General features: G+C 35.4%; 1 protein-coding gene across 6 annotated transcripts; it reads left to right on the top strand.

Annotated features, from left to right (window-relative positions):
- The first annotated feature begins 1,967 nt into the window (after window positions 1–1,967).
- On the top strand, window positions 1,968–11,643 carry LOC124222946 (uncharacterized). Of its 6 annotated transcripts, none has more exons than XM_046634468.2 (6): window positions 4,151–4,706; window positions 6,202–6,273; window positions 8,964–9,180; window positions 9,362–10,182; window positions 10,857–11,026; window positions 11,240–11,643. In XM_046634468.2, the coding sequence occupies exons 3-6, from the start codon at window positions 8,979–8,981 to the stop codon at window positions 11,280–11,282; spliced, it is 1,236 nt and encodes a 411-aa protein (XP_046490424.1). In that variant the 5' UTR covers window positions 4,151–4,706; window positions 6,202–6,273; window positions 8,964–8,978; the 3' UTR covers window positions 11,283–11,643. The 6 variants fall into 6 exon arrangements, with proteins under 6 accessions (XP_068993734.1, XP_046490424.1, XP_046490422.1 ...); XM_046634466.2 differs by having other exon boundaries at window positions 4,167–4,706; window positions 10,870–11,026; XM_046634467.2 differs by lacking the exon at window positions 6,202–6,273 and having other exon boundaries at window positions 4,167–4,706; window positions 10,870–11,026.
- Window positions 11,644–27,985: the final 16,342 nt, after the last annotated feature.

The following is a 27,985-nucleotide window of genomic DNA, read 5'->3' as shown; positions in this document are numbered from 1 at the left end:
TTCGTCGCGATACAAAATTGAGTGATCACAACTTTGAACTACGAATAATTTTTCACGCTCGTCATTATCAAGGGGTTACGTATACGGGGTATTTCCACATCATCAAACGCACGGTTTCCCTAACCCATTTCAATCTGACAGTCAAAGTACACAGTGAAAGGATGAACTTTGATTTTTTTCAGATTTTTTCAACACATAATTTCTTCATGACACCTCATCCATTAAATTGATTTCAACAATGTTTTGATTTTTCGCGTTTACGTAGCCTAAACCCTGGTCGACATATGTAAAAAGTTCGTTCGCAAAAATTTTAACCCCTTGTACCCCAAACCATAAATCTTAAAATTAATAGCATTTAAGGACTTGTCATTAATACCTTCCGTGTGGATGTTGTTGGATCTCATTTAGTTTGTTACAGAAATGTCACAAGGGACTACAAGGGGTTCAATTCTCTTGTGAACTTCTCGAGAGTATTTTTTTCCGATTTTTCATACCCCGTTTCAGTGTAGTTTTGATACAAAATGCGCCCAAATTACTTGTAACTGAAAAGTGCCCTAATCGAATGGGCTACACAGTATGCCTTCGTCAATGCGATAGGTTGTCGGAAAACTTCATAGTGGGTGGTGCGGTGGTTGAGAAGACATATCAACAAATATTCAGACAGTGGCGAGAATTCAGTTCAAACTTCGCGGCGCGGCAAGCAATTTGCTTATCCTGCGCGTGGCGCTGCTGCGCACTCGAGCCCGATCTTCAATTGTTACGCTTGTTGTTTATAACCTCAGTTGACGACTTTTTCTAGAAGTGTATACTTCAGTCTGACATTTATCACGATTCCTGACACGATATGTGAGTTTCGTCGTTGACTGAAGAATGGGTAAGTTCTTGAAACCAGTTTTCGGCGGGCAAGTGGGCCCTGGTGGGCCTGGTAGCGTACGAGGGTTCTGCTCTTCAAAAATGATATAAATTTGGTGTGACAAGAATAAATAAAACATAATAAAATAATAATAAAAGAAAAACACAAAAAATAAAATTTGACGGTCAAATTGGTAAGTATGTAAAAAAAAGCGTATAATGTAACATTGTATAAATGTGAAAACCTGTTGCAGTGTACATATTTTGTATACTATAAAAGACAAGAATCGACTCTACTCGGATGGGCTCGCACCGACATTCGTAGCAGCCAAAGTAGTGTCGGTATGAAAGCTTGAAATTGAGTCAGTACAAAGTGAGTACGTAGGACTACTTGTCGACTGCGACTTAGAAATGTCGATCAGCTCGATCATCGCCGTGAGAAGACGTGTAACCGCGTCCACCGCCAACCGCCTCCGACGACCACCGCAACAACCTTCGAGCACCTCCAACCACCGTCAACTACCTCCTCCCACCGCCGACCACCTTCGTCCTCCTCGTCCACTTCGACCCCGTCCTCCACCTCATCGCCACACCTCATCAACCTCGTCGTCCTCGTCCTCCACGACCAGCCACGATCACTTCCAACCACCACCAAATACTTCCTACCCGCTCCAACCACCTCCTGCCACCTCCTGCCATCTCCTGCCACCTCCATCCACCTCCGACCACCTTCGTCCTCTTCGTCGCCCTGCTCCTCCATGTATTCCATGAAAATAATATTCATAATCATTCCAACAGCTTTTCGTTTGCTCTCTCGATGTTGAATTTTCGTAGGCATAAAATCGAAACGCTGTTTCGGCTAGTCGCTAGTGAAGTCTCTACGTTGGGTCGAGAAGCGGAATTGTTTTTCGAAAAGTGTTCGAACGGAAAAAAATTCAGAAAAACTGTAATACATCACGCTTGCGCTAATTTTGATCGAGATGAAATTGATGGTCCGTATATGAGACAGTATTTAACGAGGTGTCCTGATTTGAAGACCTAAACGGGTGATTGTCGGCGATTTTTTTTTTTTTTTTTTTCGATAAGAAGAGATAAAACGAAGCTTCCCAATAAACACACACCAGTATAAATTTCGTATATGAAACGTCGAAGTCGTTTAATAATGGTATAAGTATAAAATTCAACCGTATCACATATACTGTAATATTTCGGATGGATATTATTCGTATGATTACTCTGTTTATTATGCGTATTTCATTATACAGAAGTTTAAAATACGTATTATTATAGCAAAAGCAACGTATAGTATATTTGTTCATTATTCGTACGAAAATCGTTTAAAACTTATATGTTTAACGATGTTGGTACTCCATCTTTCAACGTTTTATCAGAATCGTTTCATTTGAATTTACAAATTACGAGCTATTAACGTTCACGAAATTCGTTTATGATTTTGGTAATCACAACATATAATATTCATTCATGACACAACTGCCAGCAACTTTAATTAGACGTTTATCATACTTCCTATTCACCATTGCACAGCAGTATATTGATTGTTTTATGAACGTATATCTTCGACTATTATAATGTACGTTTTATTGGTATTTCTGATCTACGCGTGATAGACGTTTATGAAATTCATTTTCAATCTTGGTGTCTACAACATCTATATATATATATATTAGGGTGTGTCGAAAATGAACTTTTTTTTTTTCTTCGCTCCTACCACTCAAAACTTTAGGTTTTGACATTAAAGAGGTCCTCGTTCAAGGAGGGCGCTGTAGCTTGAAGTTTAGAAGTCGCTCAACGAGGATTTAGGTTTCCCATCTAATTAACACGTAAAAAATATTGTTTTTCGTTCAAAATGATGTCAGGCAACCATAAAATTGGCGATGTCTGTATTTCTTGGCTTATTTGAAAGCATGACTCATCCCCTAAACGATGATAGGTCGTTTTTCGACTTACCTTGTTCCAATTTTTTTTTACGCCACTTTTCGACCACAATAGTCACTTTTTCAAGTTTACAAAGTCTCCAAGGTATCAATGAGTCCAAAATGAATTGCTACAAGTATTGATTCTTGATTCGAATATAAATAACCAATTCTAAAAATTGGTAAATTCCGTATCTTCAATTTTATTCAAAAAACCATGTTTATTTTGAGAAATTTTGTATGTTTCACTAATTTTTGGAATTGGTTATTTATATTCGAATCAAGAATCAATACTTGTAGCAATTCATTTTGAACTCATTGATACATTGGAGACTTTGTAAACTTGAAAAAGTGACTATTGTGGTCGAAAAGTGGCGTAAAAAAAATTGGTACAAGGTAAGTCGAAAAACGACCTATCATCGTTTAGGGGATGAGTCATGCTTTCAAATAAGCCAAGAAGCACAGAAATCGCCAATTTTTTGGATGCCTGACATCATTTTGAACGAAAAACAATATTTTTTACGTGTTAATTAGATGGGAAACCTAAATCCTCGTTGAGCGACTTCTAAACTTCAAGCTACAGCGCCCTCCTTGAACGAGGACCTCTTTAATGTCAAAACCTAAAGTTTTGAGTGGTAGGAGCGAAGAAAAAAAAAAGTTCATTTTCGACACACCCTAATATATATATATATATATATATATATATATATATATATATTGTACATTCATCATACAACTACCAGCAACCCCAATTAAGCGCTTAATTATTGCGGTTTTCCACTATTGCACAGAAATATATTCATCGTTTGATGAACGTATTTTTTCAACGATTATTGTTCACGTTTTACTGCTACTTGTGATCTACGTTCAATAACCGTTTATGAAATTTATTCAATATCGGACTATTTTCAAGATACATTGAATTGTATAATATGTATATTTGATCAAATGGGTTCATACTTGTTTTACTTCAACACGATTGAGGAAAATTCAACGTTGAGTACAATATTCAGATTATGAACGCACTTTTAGTATTCATGTATGCGGAACCGCCTGATGCCAAGCGGTGGCCAAATCAGTTGATTATCTTATAATTAGTTTCCGAAAAATGGACTTTAATTACCCGTTATTTTGATGCCAATATTATGTGGTAACTAAAGCTGAACACTGATCTTGTATTCATTTACCGGTGCATGGAACATAGATATAACCAATAAAAGGAAGAGAATAAAGAAGTGTCCGAAACGTGAATAATTTCGTACCAAGAATAATAATTTATTGTACATTTTTATAATTATTTCACAATATTGGTTATCATATTATAATATATTAAATCTCATTATTTGGCACGAATTACGTCAAGACTTCAATATCTTGTATGAGTACTTGCTAAAACAAGCGTTCATCATATCCTGTCGCATTTTTAACGTCGTTTGTACGTTTATTTTTCGCGCTATTTTATCGGAGTTCTGTGCGTTATACATTGTGTCACTACTGATATATTATTCTCCTGCTCTGGTGCGTCAGCGTCGGTAACGCTGCAAGCTAGAGTAAGAGCGCAATAATTATATGTAGAGACAGAACTTATCCCATGGACCGCGCATTCATACAGTAAGTGTAAGTATAGCGAGTGGTAAGACAAGGACAGCTCGGAATAACACGGGCATATATGGCAAAGTTGATTCCCTTTTGGGCACGATCTCTCTGTCGCTCTTGCGTCTCCTCTATCTTTGTCTTTGTCTGGGAGCCTATATTCATCCCCACCCTTGCAACTGGCCTCAGGCGCTGGTTATGGCGTTATTCGTCAACCGAATGCGGAGGTGCTCGGATCGATCGGTGATCGTGTAGCAAAAAAGGTGAGAAGCTATTGTTAATCTGCGGCCTAGACGGAAGAAGCAAATTCGTCATTAAATAACGCTGGTAAGTACAACTACATATTTTTCCAAATATGGTGGTATTTTGTCTTAATACATCGAGCATTCTTGGTTGAAAAAATAATGTGTTTTGCAACTCAAATTCTGTCTCTTCTGTATTTTTTTCTTTCCTTTCTTTTCTTTCTTCAAAAGAAACTATGTGTAATGTTCTGCGTCTTTTTCTCTAAACCAAACGATGTACCATAAAAATATGGAATAGTTTATTGTTTATTATATAACGTTCATGAATATTTTTGAACTGTTTTTAAACGTTATTTATATGTGTTAAGTTTACTATGATACGTATATTATAGGTTAATTATATTAGTTCTTGTCGAATTTGAGGAAAACTTCATGTTAATAATCATCCCATGTGATCATGCGGTTATTAGTAACTTTTGCTCTGTATTGTTTGAAATCGGTTTCGTGTTTATTATTTTTTTAGATACCGTTTCAACATATCTATAACATACATATGAACTCGTAGCATCTTCCAAAGTAACAAAGTATAGTAATACAGCCACGTAAATATTTCTGTGCCATCGAAATCACAGAAATATTATTTTGACAATATTTTTTATTTTCTTTTCCCTTCAATTGAAAATAACAATTATTATCCATCAGAAGAAGACGGTCATGTTAGACAATAGAGACAATAGAGAAGATCCGTAGCAATAAAGCTTTTTCACCAGTTAGTGCAACAACTTATATAGAGGTTTATTAAAAATTATGTATTTTGATCCAAAATTCTGTTTTGTGTATATTTTCTTGGATTTGGGCTGAATAAATATTAAAAAGGGATTTGCACCTGAATAATTTTGTAAACACTGGTAAAAATAGTGGTCATCTACCCATCAAACGTATATAATACGCAGGAAATTCGTAACAAGTAATTTTATTCCATTGGATTTGACTTTGATCTTTACCGATAAACGTATAGTATACTCATGATTTACGTTCAGTAGTAGGCGTCATGATATACTATTCGAAAAGTATTAGAATATAAGCAGGACATCGGCCCAGAATTGGTTCAACGTTAAACTACGATCTTGTTTAATTTGTAGTAACAATAAATAGCGATACATAGAACTATAAGTACTATAGAATAATAATATTAGTAACAGTACTATCTAGTCCTGAAATATATCACGATTCCTACTACTGAACGTAAATCATGAGTATACTATGCGTTTATCGGTAAATGTCAGAGTCAAATCCAATAGAATGAAACTACTCATTACCTGCGTATTATATACGTTCGATGGGTAGCTGACCACGTTTTTTATTCGTGTTTACAAAATTGTTCGGCTACAAATGCCTTTTTAATATTTATTTAGCCCAAATCCAAGAAAATATACACGAAACAGCATTTTTGATCAAATTACTTAATTTTCAATAAAATTTTATATAAATTGTTGCGCTAACTCGTGTAAAAGCTTTATTGCTATGAATCTTCTGTATTGACTCACGTACTACGTTCATTAGGTTCATTTAACTTTTAGTTTTCAGAGTGGTGTGCGGATATTTACGACAAATAAGGCAAGCACGTTAAAGCGTACATCATTTCTTGTCTGGTGTGTATTATTATTTAGTTTTATAACATGCCTCATGATTTAAAAGTTCTGAGTAAACGACATTTGCGTCGCAAAACAGCTATAAATACTCGTAAAGTATTACTGAGTATTGCAGGCAATAATTGTGCACTCGAGCACCTTACGAAATCACAATTAAAAGATGCTAGTCATGAACATGTGTCTTGTATCGGAGAATATGTGCACTCTATAGATAGCGATTATGATGTTGATCATATCCATCAAAGTAATGAACAGAATGAAGAAAACTCTAATTCGAACCGCGATAATAAAGATTTCAAAGACATCGAAAGTGACATAGATAGCATCAAAGCTACGTTGTACAGTTCTGAAGATAATTCAAGTTCCGTCAGCGATGAAGTGCATTTAGATGATGAAACGAACTTTGTTGAAAATTTGCGCGACTGGGCATCTTCAAATAACATCACACATAACGCGATCGATCAATTGCTAGCATTATTGAAACCAGCACATCCTATCTTACCCTTAAGTGCTAGGACTCTACTTCACACGTCACGACGTATTGAAACGTTAAATTTAGACAACGGAGAAATGTGTTATTTCGGTTTGGAGAAATGCTTGAGACAAAAACTCGAGTCAGGTCTCAAAAAAGGACTGTCACCTGAACATACGTTGCGAGTTGATTTTAATATTGATGGGATTCCCGTTTATAAAAGTAGCGGAACATCATTTTGGCCAATTTTGGGACGCAGTATTTCAATGATCGATGATAGCCCATTTGTAATTGGTGTTTATTATGGTACGGGTAAACCGATGCCACTATCTTCATATTTACGAGATTTAATTAAAGAAACGTCACGTTTAAGCACCAATGGTTTTGAGTTTAATGGCACCAAATACTTTGTCAGAGTTGGTTTATTCGCGTGTGACGCGCCCGCGAGATCTATGTTGAAAATGTGTTTAGGACATTCGGGTAAGGATGCTTGCGAGAGGTGTAAGATTCGCGCAGTTCATCTCAACCGTAAACTGTGTTATCCATGTGACACCGAATTCCAGAAGCGAAAAGATAGTGATTTTGTTGCACCTAGTGAAAACGATCGTCACGTTAAAGGACGTTCGCCTCTTTTAGATCTTTACGTGGGACTAGTCTCCCAATTTCCTTTAGATCCCATGCATTTAATCTACCTGGGAATTTTGAAGAGGTTGCTCCTTAAATACTGGGTCGAGGGTTCACGTGATTGCAAATTGTCTAAGGATATTTTGTTAGAAATTGAACGTATAATGAAACTATTGGCGCGATATGTTCCGGCAGAGTTTCCTCGAAAGCCCCGTGGATTTTTGGATTTGCATCGATGGAAAGCGACAGAATTTAGATTTTTCTTGTTATATTCCGGCCCTGTTGTAATGCGGGATGTGCTAGATCGAAAAAAGTACAAACATTTTTTATTATTGTCTGCCGCCGTGTATATTCTATCGAATACAGCCTTGTTCTCGCGTTTTCGAAACATCGCGCAAGATATGATCGAAAAATTCGTTACTCAAGGTGCTAAGATATACGGACAAAACTTTGTCGTATATAATGTACATTCGCTGCTGCATGTCATAGACGACGTAGAACGATTTGGCCCATTAGAAGAATACAGTTGCTTTGTGTATGAAAATCATTTGGGCCATTTGAAACGACTTATTCGATCGAAACGCTTGCCGCTGCAGCAGCTGAGTAATCGACTTGAAGAACTAAGTTCTATTCGTAAAACTAATTGTCAGGAAAAATTTATTCCTAAACCCAAATTTATTGGAAATTCTCGTGAATGTCAGGCTCTGGAAACGAAAAAATTCAAAATATCAATAAAAAGGCCGGATAATGTAGTAGCTTGTGGGACAGAAATATTAGTGATCAAATCAATCCTTTTCATTGCCGGAGAATATAGAATTATAGGTACTCCGTTCAAGTACAAGCGAGACCTTTATCAGAAACCTATTAAATCTTCCAAACTAGGGATTTTTTTCGTAAGAAGTTTCAACGTAGCGAAATCTTATCGCGTCGATGATATATTACATAAATTCGTCTGTCTTCCATTTAAAGATGGTTTCGCAGTAACTCCGATACTACACGAAATGAAATAAAATTTTTATTTTTTGTTAAACATCTCAACGAAACGAGCTCTCGACAAAAAACAGATGATGAACCTACGATTCTCGGCAATGTGTACGAGGAAGAGGGATTCGTTCAAGACATGTATAGTATGTCTATGTCTACCTCGCACACATTCCCGAGAATCGTAGGTTCATTATCTCTTTTATATTAAAAGTTTGCTTCAATTGAGATGTTTAGCAAAAAATAACATTATCGTATACCTATTACCATATACCGTATATGCCGAGTCTAATTTACCTAGTAGTCCAATATACCCAACTCTACCATATGTTCATAACATCACTTTTGAGCTGATTTATTATAGTTTTGTACGTCACATTGACGTTCAAGTATTGGTTAGACATGCGTTCCCAAAATCTTCATAATGTTTCATGATCGATTCATCTTTTAACTTATATACTACCTTGCATATTCCTATGTTGATGTCCTAATTAAAAACTTTTAAACTGGCACTTTTTGCTCAGAGTGGAATAAAAGTGCTTGAATTTTGATCAAATATAAATTTATACACCAGACTAGAGAATATGATACATTTAACGATGTTTTTACTCAGTCGTGCTGCAGAACTATGTATGCGGTGATTGAATTCTTGGTTGGCGAAGATAGAGAATGCGCATTGGTACCAGTTCTTTGGCTGGTCGAAAACAACACCCAATGTTACTGGCCACGGACAAAAACTGAAGATCATTTTACAAAACTTGTAAAATCAAAGGCTGCCTATGAAAAAACATGGCCAAAGTTTGCCATTCACAAAGTACTGCATACCGGAGGTGATTATTGGAACGTAGAACTTTTTTTTACAATTGTATACGGATTGAATGTTTCAATCATATTAATTTTCACTTGGATAAGAGTTACGACGATATATTTTGATCATATTGTACATTTGTGATTAATTTTGCTAATCAATGAGCATTCGGTATTGATTGATATTCCTTGATTAACTAACAGATGACTACCACGACACCGAAGCAACGATGGCGCGCCTACTGGAGCTGGGCACGTCCGATGAATCCGGAATAATTCGCAACATCGCTAAAAAATCCACTGTAATACCTCAGCAAGATATTACCAATGACGTGGACGAGAATGAAGCTACGAACAGTGATGATGTCGAACCTGAGCCGCAAAAGAAAAAACGTAAACACAAAACCGACAAGAAGAAGGCTAAAAATCGACACGTTAGTAACAAAAAAAAAAAAACGAAGCGTTCTCGTGAAAGTTCAAGTAGTTTAGGTTACACCTCTTCAGCTGACGAGAATTTGCCACCGTCCGAAGTCGATGAATCGACTTCTAACCGTAATAAGAATACTCGCTACATTAACTCAGCCAAAGGATCTACCAAAAATCAGACACCAAAGAAAAACTTGGCCCACAAGATCGTACAGCACCAGTATAATGATAATTCCCATGAGTCACCGAATCAGTTGTCTGGATATGAAACATCAAATAGAAACATTTCTAGTAGGATCATCAGGTCTACCACGCAATATGACTTATCAAGATCCTTTTCACAACTTGAACCTTCAACCCCGACCACATCACGCGAACAGAATACCTTTGAAGAAAAAACTCTGCAGTATTTAGAACACATTAAATCCTACACTGAACAAAACCATCTGCTACTACGTAAAATCTTCTCAAAACAGAAGGAAGTCAGCATCGACGTAACAAAGAAACCAGCCGAATTCCCAAAACTTCCTCTTAACTCCATGGAAGACTTCTCCAACCTCGAAAATATCCTGAAATCCGAAGAGCATCGAACTTATTTAGTGAGTAGACCTTGCAATCATATTCAAAATATGTATGTCATGACATACGGATAGGTACTAATACCGAGCGTATTCTTCAATGAGGGCCAACCCCCTCCCTAGCGCAAACCAACACAGGCACATGAGGCTCGGCCGGGAGGGGATAGAATGCCAGTGGCCATGTTAGTCTCCACTCGACCGAACTTCACGTACGCGTCATGTGCCTGAGTTGGCTTAGCACTAGGGAGGGGGTTGTCTCTCATTGAAGAATACGCTCGGTATGTGTTGACTGCAAAGGAATAATGAAAATTACTACAGGCATACAGAATTGCGGTTCGTAACGTTTTAACCCTCTCGGACCGTATGTTGCTTCTACGCAACACGCACTTTGAGGCTTCATAAAACTGTATCGGTCGCAAGGTCAGGGTTCTAACTGCATAGTTCCATTAAGCAAGGTCAGATGGCCTTATAGATACTCCTAAACCCTGAGGTAAACTGCTTTCACCCATCGAAATATCAATATGGTGAGAGATTTTCATTCAACATGAAATCGGTCTCGGTCTGATCGAGAGGGTTAACGTTAAAAAATGCTGAAAAAATATTAGGAATCGACAATCTCCAACTAGTCAAAATTGTTATCGATGTTGATAACAGTAAGAATATTTTGAATTCAATTCGACATTCATTCATTTTAGTATTTTGTTGCAGACCGGGAAACTGGCTTCTGTTGGAGGGACAAGCGGTCGCCAATGTGTGTTGGCTATAATGAGGTCACTACTCACAAACGAATTAGCGATGCAATTCAATTGGGCAGGGAGGGACAAAGTCCCATTTCAAAAGACATTGACAATGGAAACTGTTTACGGTAATGAATAATTCATGAAATTTTCGAGAAACAGTTATTACTTGGATTTATCGTGTGAAAACAATATTATTCACACATTATTATTCAAATTATGCAAACTGTTAACTTTTTTCCCAATATATTCGAGATTCATCACAATTTACATTGAAATTATTCCTTATCAGTTATCAATATCGTGATATTGTACCTTCCTTTTGATGTATTTTTTCTCAGAGGCTGTGAAACAAACCTTTCTTGGCAAGAAGGAAATTGGTGATGCAACCGAAACCAGTGTTTCGTGTGCCGTGAAAGACTGGTTAAAACTAGCTCGATCACGGCATACCTATGTACGAAAGAAGGGCTAAGAAACTGTGGTAAACGTCAACTAATTTTAAAAACAGTCATATAAAAGTACAAATCATACAGGCATATAAATATTTCTGATATAAGTGTAATATTCTTAGCGTTTTCTGTTAGTTGTAACTACCGTGAAGACGAAAGTATAGTGTAGGTTGAGCTGTGTCTATGAGCTACAAGATGTACCTTTTTTTTTGATAAATGAGTATTTATAGATATAAGATATTTGTGTAACGTTCTAACAAAGATATAATAAAATCGATTCACATATATAAACTAAATTCGTACGCTTTCTAACTCAACCCAGACTTGTTTCTAGCTAACGTGAAATGATCTTCCTCTATAGCAGTGTACTATATACGCTTTCAATTACACATCCAAGATACGTTATGTATTCAAGTCTAGAGGTCCAATTAAAAACGTTTTTTAACACTGTATAATATTCGTTTAGACATAAATAATGAAAGATTAAAGCGTCATTAACAGAAAACATTTTGTCACGTTAGTTAAACGGACATTGTCAACACATTTTAATAGAAAAAATTTCCTTCATAATTTGAGTTTTAAAACGTACTTGCGAAACGTCTCTTAGTAGTCATCAATATCCAAATATTAGACGATTACCATAAATATTAAAATAACGGATTTTCGATACGTTTTATCAACAAATTGAGATACGATTTATAAATGTTTGGTTTCAAACGTATAAAATTTGCATATGAACAACTATCGTAAGACGTCCACCAAAAACGTTTAATAAACCGAAATCACGGCGGACATTCTTCGCAATAAAATACGTAGGTGCTGCACGTTTATTCTACAGAATAAAACGTTCTTTTTTGACGAATTTCATACGCTTTATATACTGGCATTGTTTATTGGGTTCTTATAACTTCGAGTGTATTTTAACACACATTTGAAAGGAACGAGCAAAAAGTTTTATCATCCAACTATCGCAGAACGGCAGCGTTATTAGCTGACCCGTTAACTGAAGATTACATCTTGAGTCAACGGCTGATCCTCGGAGGGCCTAGCCGCTTGAGTCTGGATTCGGATAAAGTGCGTATTTCTTGTCTGAAATGTAGAAACTAAAATCATTGTACATTATATCATATCATCATACATCATACATCATACATCACACATCATACATAGTATTAAAGTTCGAAACCAAAGTTTGGATGTTCGGATGTTCAGAAAGTGACGTCACCCAAAATTTTTTTTTTCTTGACGTCATCGATCTATATAGACGAAAATTAGCTAGCCAAATTCCTCAGTCTAGAAACAACCGCACGGTAGAGAGGACGTGTCAGAATCGCGCTCCGCAGATTTCAAGTATTAAGTTCTCAACCTCCTGGATCCTGCGCTCCAGGTCCACTTCCTGGTGAAACTTGACTTCTAGACAAGCGCTCCATGGTTCCTGCGCTCCACGCCCGCTACCTGATGAAACTTGAGTTCCAGGACATGCGCTCCGTAGGTTCCGCGCTCAAGGTCCACTACCTGGTGAAACTCGACTTCCAGGATACTATTTTGGGGCACTATTTTGTTACAGAAGATTTTCGATAATTTTTCATTTGAACCATACTTTAACGAGGCACGAGAAATCGCACAAAATTATTTTTAGAAATTTCCGAGAAAATTTTATACAAAGATGGGAAACTTTTGTATAGGAACTTTTTCCATATGTCATCGTAAATTCAAGCTGTGTTACTTTGAAAAAATGAGAAATCGTCACAAACCGATTTTTCGACTAGCTGTGGTAAGAAAATGCTTGGTCAGGAAAATCTGAACTAAATTCACATTTGATGCTTTCCACACGAACTTCAAGTGAGTAAAAAGGCGAAAACATTAATAAGGAAGGATTTCCCAATTTAAAATACACGTGTTTCGGACACGTTCTTAGTATATATTTTACTGTAAGAGTAATAATGTTCGAAAAAATCCATAAATGTAAGGTTCTAGTGAGCATTAGTGCTACTATCTGAGAAAAAATTCACATGATCATACCAGGTAATATAGACAATTGCATTTCTTATAAATAAAAAGAAAAAGTTAAATTTCTAGGGTGTGCAATTCGTCGAGATTGGTTGGTATGATGATGTGAATTTTTTCTCAGATAGTAGTACTAATACTCACTAAATGTTCGCAATTACAGATTGACTCGAACATCGTCACTCTTACAATAAATTGTATGCTGAGAATGTATCTGAAACAGGTGTATTTTAAATAGTGATATCCATCCATTTACAGGCACGGGTTAGAATTGATACGAAAATCTGAAGGAATTAGGAAATTGTTTTTGAATTATTTATAATTGATTTGGGGGATGGTCTGAAAAAAAATCATCAACACCCTAAGTAAGGATCACCCTAATATATATAAGTATAAAGTAAAAATTGGTGACCAGGATGGATTGATAGAGGTAAGTTTCGTCGAGTGTTGGTCAACATGACTATTTATTTGTTGATCGACCATCTTCAGGCTAAAATGATACATAAATGTTTAACACGACATTCATGCGTAACTTAAGAGACTAGTTTAAATTTGATAATGTATATATTTGTTTAATTTGACAAAATATACGATTTAAGATTACTAATTATTGATTAAAATAGATCGGCAAAATTACAATAATAAACCTCACAGACAGCGACGGCAAAAAACTCCTGATCTGAGGTTAATTGTAGCGTTCCAAATTAGTGATAGTTATCAGCGTAGGGTGCATTATTGAAAACGATAGTGAATTTAGTAAAAAATTACTGTACCAAATAGTTGTCAAATTTCTAAATCAGGCTGCAAATTTAAAAATTCGGTGTAGCGACGTAAATTACTATGTATTTGCCTTAAATTTACCGTAAAAATGTTTGATTCTATCAAAAGTTATGAGCAAAACAGAAAAAAAGTAACTTGAATTTAATAAATTGTTTAGTAAATTCATTGTATGTGTAAATTGAATAAACAGTGAACCATATTTCTTTGATTATTCATTAATTTCTAGTTTTATCTATCACGGTAAAACAATCCACAATAACGTACGGCATTTCATATGAGATAATTGGAGCTCTGAAAAACTGCACACGTGACCTAAAAGTTGCTCGTGTAATGTCACCGGTGCTATAAATCGTAGACTAACATTAATGAATACACTGCAAGGTGAAATCGATAGGGAAAACTATTTTTTTTTTTTTTAATATATTTTATTTGACTGTCTGAATGTAACTCCGTTTTACACAGTATTAAACTCTTGACACTAAATTACCAAGTAATAATACGTGTCGCATGCTCAGACCAAAATTGCAGGACCTCGAATTATATTATTTCGGATAATTTGCGCGAATTTAAAATTAAAAGATGTAATAGATGAAGTTTTGTGTTGACTTTTCTGAAACAAGATTTGTTCGAGGTGTTACAGTTTGATTTTGGGCGTACGACGCGTTTTAATCAATGAATTCAAAGGAACGATTAACAACTGTGACTGACGTTAGATTATTCGTGAGATGTTTCTCAACGTTATCGATTTACGACGTCGCTGCTAATGAAACAGAAATGTAGACGAATCGCTCCGAAAATTAAACAACGTAATTACAGATTTGAGAAAGCAAATAATGCAACGTAAGCATTTGTATTAACTGTGCTGAGTTTCTCTAAATTAATACTATTTTCGTATAATTAAATGAAGATTGCTGCTTCTTTTTTTTTCTCCAATTGAAAATTTTGTTAAGAAGTGCAATAACAAGTAACAGAAATTACATTTCTCAAGTAATGCACATTCGTTAGGAATTCGTAAATAGGTATTTTTTATTACATACGATAATCTCTCTTTTTTCCGAGCTAACAAATTGCCAACGTAGATGAAATTGAGGTTCATCTATCATGCGTTCATTTATTCGTACAAACTTATTTAACGTAATACGCTGTTTACAATTCCGTGTTGCCGACTTTGGTCAGTTTTGTTTCTAATATTTTTGTCTCATTTTTGTACCAACAGGCTTCGTAAATTATATTGTTCCTTGATTTGCGGTTGGAAGTAGTTACATTATTTTCTACTTCATTGAAGAATTGCAAATAACGAATCATTTACGTTCCGTTCGATAAAAGATAGTTTCCACGAAATTCTGACTTCCAAGCGACACGTCTTCATTGGAACAAATCAACGCCATTTCAATAATCTGATAGATAGCATGTTTCAACATCATGCCAAACGATTCAATCAGATTTTAGAAGATATCAAGTAATTCAACATATTTCATAAGTCCTAAAAGATTTGATGACACTCTAAATCATTTCAGCATTTTCTGAATGATTTTAAAACATTCCAATATACTTAATTCAGAAGATTTTACCACTCTAGAAATAACATCGAGCGATTTCAAATGATTTACACGACTCTTTTTTTACCACGATTTCATACAATTCAAATGTATTGAAGCATTTCTAAGATCTCAAACGATTGTACAAGTTTACAAATGATTCGAAACATTTCAAGAAAATTTATTTCAAACACAGAGGATATTAGTGGATTCTAAATTAATTGACAAGATTTTACAGATTTCAAGCGATTCGAGGGATAACATAAGATTTCGAATCATTCAAATCATTTCGTATTTTATTTATTTGGTTTAGTCTTGCGGTGAAAGCTATTACTTTTTATTGGTTTCTGTAGCATAATTGAGCGTTTCATTTTGCAATGCAATACTAGTGCCTCGACAGTCAAAGCGAAATTTTATCGCAAAAGAGTTCAAAAGCTCGCGACAAAGTTCACAAATTTTCAGTTGGGCGTTCATCAGATTTGACGAGTGATTAACCCCTTGGTTCAAAGCATCCAGCAGGCTCACATCCTGATTTCAACTGTCGTTAAGACTGAGCATAATTTCTGTCAATGGATTCATAATAAGAACTAGTCACGCGTTTGAACTATAATTAAATGGTTATGGAGTCTATTTTACGTGATTACAGGCGATTTGGTAATAGTATTTTGCGCATTACATCCCGTTTAATGAGAGGTATCGTGACTATATCAGTCATGTTGATAGAAAGTCAGTGGCGCTGATGGGTAAGAAGTTGAAGCTAGTGGTTGGTAGTTTGGTGGAAGTTGGTTCATTCCAATGAGATGTGTAGTTTGCAATATTTGCGAGCCACCTTTTGTTTTGGGATGTCGTCTTACCAAATTGTACAATGAGAAAAATTTCATTTCTTATAGTAACCAGAAAAATTGAGTAAAACAGGTATCGTTAAAAAAAAACTGTGAATATTGTTGGAATTACGAAAAACGAGGTACGCGTAACCATTTTGCGCTACTGTCGATCCTTTTTTGGTAATTGCAACGCAAAATCGGTTTGTTTGGTTTACTGTACATTTTTAGTTCAATAAGCCTTTGACATCAATTTATCGTTGCACAAACATTAAATTTTCGCAACAGTTGCAACGAAATATAGTATCAGTGATCATAATGAGAAAGAATAGTAAGAGATACTAGACTTTCTGGTAACAGCTACAAAACTAATTTTCATTCTGTATCTAGAACTATATTTTTCGATTGTGGTAAAAAATGAAAATAGTTAAGGACTGAGCGGTAATTAGAACTAAAAATTTCTCTCAGTGTAACGTTTGTCTGTTCCAACTGATCGATAATGGATATAAGGAATGAACCAAGTGATTGTGAAACATTAAAAATAACAAACAATTAAAGAAGAGGTTTCACTTTATCATTACTAATTTTCCCAGCATGTGTCTCGTGAATAAAGAGAACGTAACAGATATGGAATATCGTAGTGTGCGCATGTCAACTGTGAGGTTCGGAGAAATTGACAGACTTTGATTTTGGTTACGTCGTTCGTTATCAATTCAAAGCGTTTGACGAAGTTTATAGGTTCGACAATTGAAAAATATTCCAAGTGATCGTAAAAAATATACAATTCAAAAAAAAGGAGCCATGTATTTAGTGGAAATAAAAAGGTTGAGGCTGATCTATTCATCACGTTATGCGAATGAATGTTACATAGTGAGAATCAACGTGCGTAACTTACCGTCCAATTTGAGACTTCATGAGTATTCTTCCACTAGCTCTGGTTAGCATTGTTTTTAGAGATTTATGAAGCGTAAACAACCTTCTTCTGGGACGGTCCTTGCTAGCCATTTGTGCGTACCTCAAATGTTGCTGATTGATATTCAGGCTGATTTTCAAATTTGTATCTAGACCACAAAATACCGCACATTTGTTGGTTTCACTCTCTATTTACATCCAGGTCAGAGGATCTATTTCGTACAATTACAAGAGGCCGGAACGCAGATTTCAGGGTTAATTGTATCAATTGGTATGACACACTGCTTAACTTATTCACTTACAATTAGATAAGTTTGTCGGCATGACCGATTTTCCCCAATTTCAGAAATTAATTCCAGGAATGGATAACGTATAATAATAATAGGATAATAGTAATTATAATGACATAATAATAATCGCTTTTTTTCAAAATTTGTGATTGTTCGAAATTGAGTTTATTATTACAGAGTCGTTTCCGTAATTCCGTACAGGCAGGTACCAGTACGATTTAATAATTTGGTTTGCCTAGAAAGTCAAATAGGTTAGGTTCGCAATTAGCAAAGTCGTTGATTGATCGGCGAGAATTGAGATCTCGAGATTACCTGATTCTTCACGTCGTGATTTAATATAAATATTCAATTCGCAACCATCAGCGCCATCAGACGGCCATCTTGTTTACCGACGCGTCATAACCTTCACTTCGTGACTTTGTCATGACATACCGGCGGAATCCGGTTTTAGATTTATACTAAAAATAATAGGGGACGATATTTCGATGGCACATATTCACGATCTAAACTTGAAGTCGATTGCTATACGCGTTCGATAGATATCGTGGTCGCCAGGTGTTGTGGAGTGGAGCGAAAGAAAAAAACAAAAAAAAAAAATTTGAAAATATCATCTTTGAAAACTAATATCTGTAAAACTACTCCACCAATTTTGATCAAATTTAAGGGGGCAGACCCGTGTGACGCGTTGAAAAAAGGTGATTCTTAGGAATATTTCTCAAGAAATCGTACAATTGATCCTTTGAAAATTTTTAGGGTATTTTATTGTAAGTTTGAGCGAACAAATTTTAATTTTTTTGTTATCAAAAAAAGATTGGAGGATAATCGTTCGCGCAATGATTTGTCGTGGAAGGTAACTCAAGAAATAATAATCTGATCGACTTCTTTTGGCGTGCGCTGCATTAATACTGGTTACATTACTGTAATTGAATGACGTTAATTATGCAATTACATTAATATAACCAGACAAATTACAAATGTTGGTTCAAATCACGAGAAAAGAATTATTGCAGACACACGTCAAAGGAAAAGTCAATTAGATTAGTACTTCTTGAGTTATTTTGCACAAAAAATCATCGCGCGAACGGTTTCGCTCCAAACAAACCAATTTTTAACTACTATGATAACCTTTTTTTGATTCCAAAAAACTTTGATCTGGTTCGCTTAAACTCACAATAAAATACCTACTCTAGTAATTTTGAAAAAATCAATTGTACGGTATTTTCAGAAAAATTCCTAAAAATCTCCCCCCACCCCCTTAAAAAAATATTCCCACGTTCCTGTGATATGACGTCATGCTAACATACGGGAAGATCGGGAATTAGTTAGGTCGGGCAAGTAATTCTCGGCTAGCTTTTTCCTGCCTTGATAGGCACTTGACGGAGATTTATTGCCGCGATTCTTCAATCAAAATATCGTCCAAGTTTCCTCCGAATTCGAATAACGAATATGCGAAGAAGAGATCGCGTCTCATCGGTGAGGCATAAAGTCGACACGAACTGTACGGCAATATCGATTCCTGTTCCTGTAATTCTCCGAATTCTCGGGTCCAGGCGACAGGGATTACAAGGCGGAGCTATCGGGAAGCGACGAAAGTTTCGAGGGTCCCATGTAGCTTTTGATGGAGTCGAAGCCTGGCCAACTTTTCCTATATATCACTGTCAGTCTGGTCCTTGGCCGTTGCTGCATAGACAAGGGAAGGACTGGCGGGACAAGGATCTCAGTGAAATCTTGAACACGTCGTGTTTGGACAAGGATCTGCAGGTTGTAGGGCGAAACACGTTACTGCAGGAACGGTAATACAGAAATTTTCGCCATAAAGTCAGGCGCCGTATTTCTCGGATCTTAATATAAGAGCTGCGAAGAATAATTAAAGAAAACACCACAGGGGAATAAGGGAGGTGAGTAAGCGCTGAAAGCGGAGGAAAAAATATTACGATGAGAGAAAAGGATGCGGACAACGTTATGCGGGAACCGTAATAAACTGCTGACTCGTTCGTTATTGTTGTACTTTCTTCGAATAGTTCTTCTCCGATGTTTCCCGCCTTCACGGAAGACTGCTTCTATAAACCATACTTATTTAATAAGCAGTTTTCACAGCGCCACAAGCTGAGCTGCTTCGAGTTATCGCGATTCAAGGAAATGCACAATTGTCACGATGGTAAATTTACCGGAGTTGTATTGTAAAAAACGATACCAGACAATATTTTCATTCTTATCCGCGTACTAAGGGTTAAGGTGATGTAGTACTCCTACTCTTACCGACCGAGCAAACTCACCCTTTTTCTTCCTATATTAAACAAACAAACGAACGGAAATGGCTCGAATTTTGACGGTGCATCGCTCTTTTGTAGTCTTTTCCGTTCCTTCGTTCATTTAATATCGTAAGAAGAAGGGTGAGCCTGCTCGATCGGTAAGGGTAGGAGTACTATAGGACCGTAAGACTTCGAATCGACGAAGCTTGTTTTCAAGTTGTGAATTTCCTGAAATACACCATGCACAGTTTTCGAAGTTTAAAACAGTGTTCGATGACATCTCACTGCAATTTGTAATTAGGATGAAATAAATTACAGATTACTCTGGCATTTTGTAACTAGGAAGAAAAAAAAAATTTAACGTAAATCACAATTTGTATTCAGAGTATAATGAAATACAAAGTATATTCGTAATCGGTAAACGATTATCGTTCGATTACAACTCGTGGATACCTTTGAAATTTCAGCAAATCTTAACATTTCTACAAATATGATCTACAAATTTGTATCGAATTTCTTTCTTGTTGAAAAATGCAAATGTGAATTGTTTCCTGTTCCGTTCTAGTTACAAAGTAGGACGTTGTTTGTATTTCTTGTACCATCGTTTCTAAATTCCAAATTTATGTTCAATAGCTAATTCGAGTCTCAATTTCTGCAAGTAATTTATTTCCAATTCATCATTTGTATTTGATCAGTTTCAGTTTCTGGTACCAACACTAGTTTGAAATTTGTAAACCGAACTGACAACCGATGTTTTTAAAATTTCTGAAATTTCTACCGTAACATTTCATCGTTCAAACTATATACCAGCAGACAAATGTTTTTTCCTTTTTTTAAATAATCATTCCGAATCTCCCTGAATGACTCCTCATAATCGGTGTGAATTTTACACAGGTATTAGATAAACGGTGTTATATTATTTTAGGTTAGGCTTGTGTGTGCATGACGTGTACGCTAAAGGGCGCGCGTCAGCTTCATAATGTGTTCAGAGATTATCAAGCTAATGTGCGGGAGTCAGTGATGACCTCACGAAATGGACTGAACCCATTTAAAAGACCGCAGCGCACCCTAAATGCAATATACATGTTGGCTACACGGCGTATATTATACGCTCGCTGCGGCATAAATACGAAGCTGTCTAAAAAGAGGCAGGTATGAAAAAAAAAAAAAAAAAAATATGCGGAAGAAAAAATGAGCATGTAACGTTATATATTCCTCTGCAGCGAATACAAGCCCCAAAAGAGAAATAACATTTGCACGTACCACGCGCCCCGTTTCAAAAAGAAAAACGACTCCGAAGATTAGTCTATCGGGGCAAAAATACGCATACTGATATATGCCAAGGCTACCCGTGAAAAAAGGGACCTCGCAATTCGAGCTGCGTACCCTTGCCTCATCTCGGAAGTCAAAGTACAACTGCGGCGTGTAAACGATATTTCATAATGGAATGATGTTGTTTTAGCAATTCATAAGAAGACTGGGGATTTTTTCTTCTCCGATGAATGAGCGAATTTTTTTTATTCTTTTTCTTTTTTCTCTCTTTTATGAAAACGTGTTGTATCGTATCGGTAGATTGTTTTATTTTTATTTTTTTTTTTTCTTACGGAACGCACATCGTACGTTTGAAAAAGATACCGGATTGTCTGAAATATTTTTTACTACACCGTGAAAAAATAAAACTCATGTGATTTCATCGCATACAGAAATCAACTTATCAATTTTTTTTTTTTGTTTAAGGGGCTGTCCGTAAGCCACGTAGCTAAATCAGAGGGGCCGGGGAGGGGGGAGGGTCTTAGTCCGCGATACGTGGTTTTACAATTGATGCATTCTGATCAAGTTTTCAGCTTGCAATATTATCTCTTTTGCATCACGGTTTTCAATTACGTTCCGTCGTACTTATCAAGTACACTTGAAACTCAGCTTTGTCAACATGAAAAAGCTGAGAACAATTCTATGCCTGTTGATAATGATTTGCATGCGCGGCTAGTCTCGTCATTTGTTCCTTCGAACGTCTTAGAATAATGAAAAAAAATGTTTAATTTATTAAGGTGTAATTTTTTCTTTGTTTTTTAAACCACGTGCCTTTCTGAGGAGTCCGAGATAGACGACATGGGGGGAGGGGGGTTCAGAAGTGTCCGAAATAGAGCTACGTAATTTATGGACACCCCGTAAAAAATTTTCAACAGGTATATATTATTCCACTTCACAAGTGACAAAGGCTGAATGATGGCCGTGATCGGGTCGGCTTCTTAAGATTATTGCTTCGCCATTTTTTTATCAGAGTTATTCTTCTTTCGTATAAGACTTTTTTCTGTATTGTGGACATAGGGGTTGAATCTCAACCACCGAAAAGGAGGATGGAGGATTATTTTACAGAGCTTATTACACCCCTTCGGAGAAATAAGTTATGTTTCAGGGACCCGTGGGTATTGGATTCCGTACTCGAAGTTTTCAAACTTTTGCAAGCCATTATTTAAACCGATCACTGCAGGGATATGGAAGGCACCACTCGTGCTGAACCTTCCTCACAAGTCATATCCTTTGATAATAAGAGAACGGTGAAATTTAATCTTTGAATTATCTCAAAATAGCTGAGGCATTCGGAAGATCGCAATGATGATTGAAGAGTTTGCGGCAAGAACATGAGAACTATTACGAGCGTGCCGGACTAAAAAGGCTTCTGCTCACGTTCGTTGTACGCGGTAGTAAAAGCATGATTAATTACGTGGGAAAGAAAGCAAAAAGTTGTTATAAAACGTACAATGCGATCTTTGGTGTACGAAAAAACCAACTTGACGATTAGTCCATAATTCAGCGTTGCCTCACAGTTGTTCTGAAACTAGAGACACAGCTGGTTTGGAACAAGTTGGGTGAATTAGGGAAGTTTGATCTATTGGATTATACATAATGTGGATAATTCTTGTTCAAATCGAAAGCGTTCTGAATTTTAAATATCAGATCTTTCTGGATTTATCTGTCGAATTCTTCTTTTTTAACGCAGGATTAGATCCTTTACTATCCCGTTTTTTTATTTCAACTATTGATTTTGACTAGTGTGTAATCGATCGAAAATTTCGAAGAACTACCGGTTTTTAACTTGTAACGTTTCTTTTCTTGAAGACAACTCGTTTCAGGAAAAATATTACAAATGTAATTTGAACATCTGTCGTCATCGGAAACGGCATATTTTCGAATTCAAACACGGAATTTGTAATTTTACATAATTAAATAAATAATTTTTGATTTTGATGTTCGTTTTTTAAACTAAACCGAAAATGAGAATTGTCTGATTGATTATTTATAGATTTTTCAATCAGAATCTTGTGATATGAAACTGGCTGTTGCATAAAAATTTTTTAAATATGACAGTGTAATTCGTTTTCGTCAATTCTAAATGTATTTGTCTCTACCAAATTCGAATAAAAATTACGAAACGGTAGAAATTAAAAAAGACAAAACCAAATTAAAACAATTCTGACTTTTTCAAAAAGTTCCATTTCCTTTCTTCACCTTACAATTAGCTCTGTAAAGATATACCTAGACTAAAGAATGCAATGATGCTTATATCTTCAGGAACTCCGTTTCAACTTGGATAAGTTTTACTTTAAATGATCAAGTATACCACAGATTAAGATAAATCACTAGAGTCACTTGGAATACTGTAAGGATTCAAAATTACTTCATGAATTTTCAATTGCGGCCAAAAACCTTGAAGCAATTACTCAACGCGCCGTTTTCGTGAGCATCGAATGGACTTGAATTACAAAATTCAATCTATAACTTCACATGAGTTTGACGATTACTCTTTGAGTCATAGTTTTAATAGTATTCTTATCACCGACTTTTATATCCATTTTTCGTATATATCTACAGAACTGTTCAACATACTTCTTTACGGTTTTTTGCTATTTCTAGTAGTGCAGGTACTAATTTTCAATACTCGAGGGTAAATATTGCGATACAATGTAAATTATTACTGTTAGAAACAGATTGATCGAAAAAATGGCGAAAATTGAAGGAATAATTCATTTACGAGAAAGTTACTCCTCTGCACGTATACATGTTTTACATTGATTACATGTTTTTGGGGTTGCTGATTACGAATCTGAAATCGGATTTAAAAAATTCAAGATGGAGGTTCCAATATGTTGGAAAAAAATTTCAAATTCGACTGAATCCGAAAAAAAACTCTGTCCATAGGTTTTTGGGATCGTTGATTACGAATCTGAAATCAGATTTTGAAAATTCAATATGGCGAATCCGATCAGCGACTCCGAAAACCACTGAATAGTTTTTGACCGGATTTGGATTAAATGTGAAATTTTCGTCCGCCATATTGAAGTTTTGAATCTGATTTCAGGTTCGCGATCAGCGATCGCAAAAACCACAGAATACTCTAAAATTTGACTCAGCGCCAGTGTTGGGCAAAATTGTAATAAAAAATTAACAATTACAAATCACTAAGGATAATTTTTAATGACATCGAATTCCATTAAAATTATTTTCAGTAATAATAATTGAATCGGAGTTCAGTGAAATTACTTTTGATAATTGTATTTGACTCAGAGTCCATCGAAATTATTTCCAGTAATTGTAATTGAATTGGATTTCATTAAAATTACATTGAGTAACTCGAATTTAATCAAAGCTTATCAAAATTACTTTCAGTGATTGGAATTTAATCAGAAATCATTTCAATTATCCTCAGTGATTGTAATTAAATCAGACATTATTAAAATTCTTTTGAGTAATTGTAAACCACACGATGTGGTCCAATTGAATTTCTTTCTCTAACGTTATTCCTGTGAAATAATAACAAATAGACAAATAAATTTACTCCGTTTTTGGAGTATTCAAATGGTGTGATCGGAACGAGTCTTTTACAGTCAATATGTGAATGGGCTATGGTTACCAAAGTTTTTTGGGTAGCTGATCAAGGATTTCACATTACTTTGAAAAATTAATTTGTTTAAATAATTTGCTTGACCAGTCAATGTGAATATGTAAGCTCCATGAAGTTCCCGATGTTTTCGGAATTTGAAATTATGTTGAGAATTCGACATTACGTTTCCAAAGGTAATTTGTTTAAATAAATTATGAAAAACAATTGAAATTTGAAAAAAAAACATAATCATTTCCATTAATTGTAATGGATAACAGAAAAATTACAATTGTTCCAAGTAATTGTAATTAGTAGCAAAAAAATTACAATTTTTTCAAGTAATTTTAATTGACAACAAAAAAATTACAATTATTTCGAGTAATTGTAGTTGATAATCATAAAATTACAATTGTTTATACTAACTGTAATTGGTAAATCAAAATTTATAATTATTTCCCGCAATTGTAATTAGTTACTAAATATTACAGTTATTCACAGTAATTGTAATTTACGGGTAATGAAATGACGAAAGTAATTTCTGCTGCCCAATTCTGATCGTAACACGGGATTGAATGTTCAGTAGGACGATCACAAGGTGATTTCTATTTGGCAAAATTTAGTTTCAACGAACCATTTTCTCGTTTCTTTCCAGTCCTCGCAACGCATGCGAACAGTGTAAAAGATTGGGTGTCGTAAAAATTAAAGTCAATTCAACCCCTATTTTCTGGCATGATTTGCTAAACGCGAACCGGTGTTGCGGACCGAGCGTAGGTATAGTTTGCGTGTCTGGTAAAGTTTCATCTCGAGGCTTACGCGGCCAACTGATTTATAACACGTCCGGGTGGCTGTTCCGAGCATACATTACCCGGTTAGAAGTCCGGGTTGGGTGAGAGGCAGAAATGTCATCCAGCCTCCGGCAGCATATTACGACAGCTACGACAGCTGCGATGCCCCGTTCGTTTATTTATTTATTTGTAAAAAATATGGAAAGTAGATTCAGGGGGGAAGGAGGACCATCACCCCGCACATTTCGTGCATTCATTCGGATATTGCATTATTCGGAAAATAAGACAGCGCATCGAGCAAGCATGCGTATAACGTGTATTCATCGCGGGAGTTTGTCTTTGTGATAACTAAATAAACGGAAGACGTTCCAGCGCCGGCTGACAGACGGAAAATTGGGGAAAAAACGATAGTCAAATTCCCCACGGAGACCACGTTTTACGTTGTCTGCACTGAGAAAAATTTCATTTGTTATAGTCACTAGAAAAATTCAGTAAAACAGGTATCGTTAAAAAAAAAAAAAAATGGTTTAAATATTGTTGGAATTGCGAAAAACGAGGTACGCGTAATTATTTTCCGCTATTCTTGATCCTTTTTTTGGTAATTGCAACGTAAAGTCAGTTTGTAAGGTTTACTCTACTTTTATAGTTAAACAAGGCCTTAACGTCAATTTATTCTTGCACAAGCATCAAATTTTCGCAACAGTTGCAAGAAAATATAGTAACAGTGATCGTAATGAGAAAGAATAGTAACGGATACTAGAATTTCTGGTAACAGCTAGAAAACTAATTTTCATTTTGCACCTGGAACTATATTTTTCGTTTGTCGTAAAAAATGAAAATAGTTAAGCACTGAGCGGTAACCGGAACTAAAAATTTCCCTCAGTGTGGATAATTTTTTCTGAGATAAACATTCTGGGCACCTACATATTGCCTGGTGAAAAAAAATTCCCACGGCAAACTGCTTTAAAGTCCTGTTTATTGAAAATTGTAGGAAATATTTGAAAATTGTATGGAATCGTCCAAAAGTGTAAAACATTGTGGAAAGTCGTTGAAAATTGTAGTGTTTAGCATAAAAAAATTACAGATTTCCACGAAAAATTACAAAAATCTACAATTTTCTATGAAAGCCATTTACAATTTCGGATCTAAACAACATGATCTTTTTTTTTCGTGGTATTCTTAGAATTTCCTGGACAAGTATAACTTTTTATAAACTCTATTAATCCTCATGAAAGAGTACGAAATTCTATGACAAATTACGACGATCGGCATTTTTAGAATTCGATTTAGATCGACAAGATTACGAATATACGAGAAAGTATGAAATACTACTTTTGAACCACCGCTAGATGTCGCATCTCTCTCACAAAGAAAACTTATTGCTGACAATTTGAGTATCTGGCAGAATTTTGGTCCACATTCGCAAACTGATTTTCTAATTTACTGAATAAGGTTTTGACGGATTTAGAAACTTTGTCGTATATTTTAAAACTCGCTTTATCCAATAGGTAAGTGTTATGAAAAATCTAACGTTTGTTGTTGCTTTGAACCAGTAATTCGATCAGATCGATCTCGTTAATCCGATCTTATTCTACAATTATCTGTAAAATACGACGATAATTTGATAAAAATTCTGTCTCAAAACTACAAAAGTATCCGATTTCTTCTACTTTATCGTTGAATCAAATTCTTAGTAAGTCGTAGAAATTATTTCCACCAGGCTTCACCCAACCTTTTATCTGATACAGATAACTTTATAGTTTATTTTCAGCTTTTATCTTTGTCTAGATATATCTGCTCCTCATATTCATCTTTTTTCATTATATGACGATATAAAAATTAACGTAGGCGTCGTCATTCGGAGTGACAATTTTAATGCAATTTTTCGAAAATTAACAATTCAATGAAAACGTCTTACTAAAAAAAAAATTTCACAATCTATGTTGCGCTAAAAAAAAGGATTATTTCAGCAAAAAAAAAAAAAAATTATTTTTTGAATCAAATTTCACTCATCCAACCAAATCTTTCGCAATGTTAATAAAAAATAATGATCCCCAGCCACAAAATTATATTTTTTTCGCTACTCGCAATGAAATATTTTGCCAAGTTGATGATTCTTTTTTCTCAGTATTTTTATCGTCGTCCATTTGATTATCGAGATGAAAATAAAGTTAATCGTATATTTTACAGAGATAATTGCGTGAGAAACGATCTTTTATCTTATCGAGATCAATTTGTACATGTATATAGACGAATAATATTATCTTTACCTAAACAATGAGACTCGTTATTTTGTACAATATTGTCGATCAAATTTTTCTTGACCTAGTTCACTGAAAGTGCTCCATCGGTTTTCACCGAACAAGCCCTG

The sequence above is a fragment of the Neodiprion pinetum genome, chromosome 7, assembly GCF_021155775.2.
Source record: "Neodiprion pinetum isolate iyNeoPine1 chromosome 7, iyNeoPine1.2, whole genome shotgun sequence".
In the NCBI taxonomy this organism is placed as follows: Eukaryota; Metazoa; Arthropoda; class Insecta; order Hymenoptera; family Diprionidae; genus Neodiprion; species Neodiprion pinetum.
The sequence above is the reverse complement of the archived record's forward strand: the minus strand, read 5'-3'. Positions and strand labels throughout refer to the sequence as shown.

Excerpts from the sequence above, each read along its gene's own strand:
- LOC124222946 (XM_069137633.1), top strand. The coding sequence starts at position 6,301 with ATGCCTCATGATTTAAAAGTTCTGAGTAAACGACATTTGCGTCGCAAA.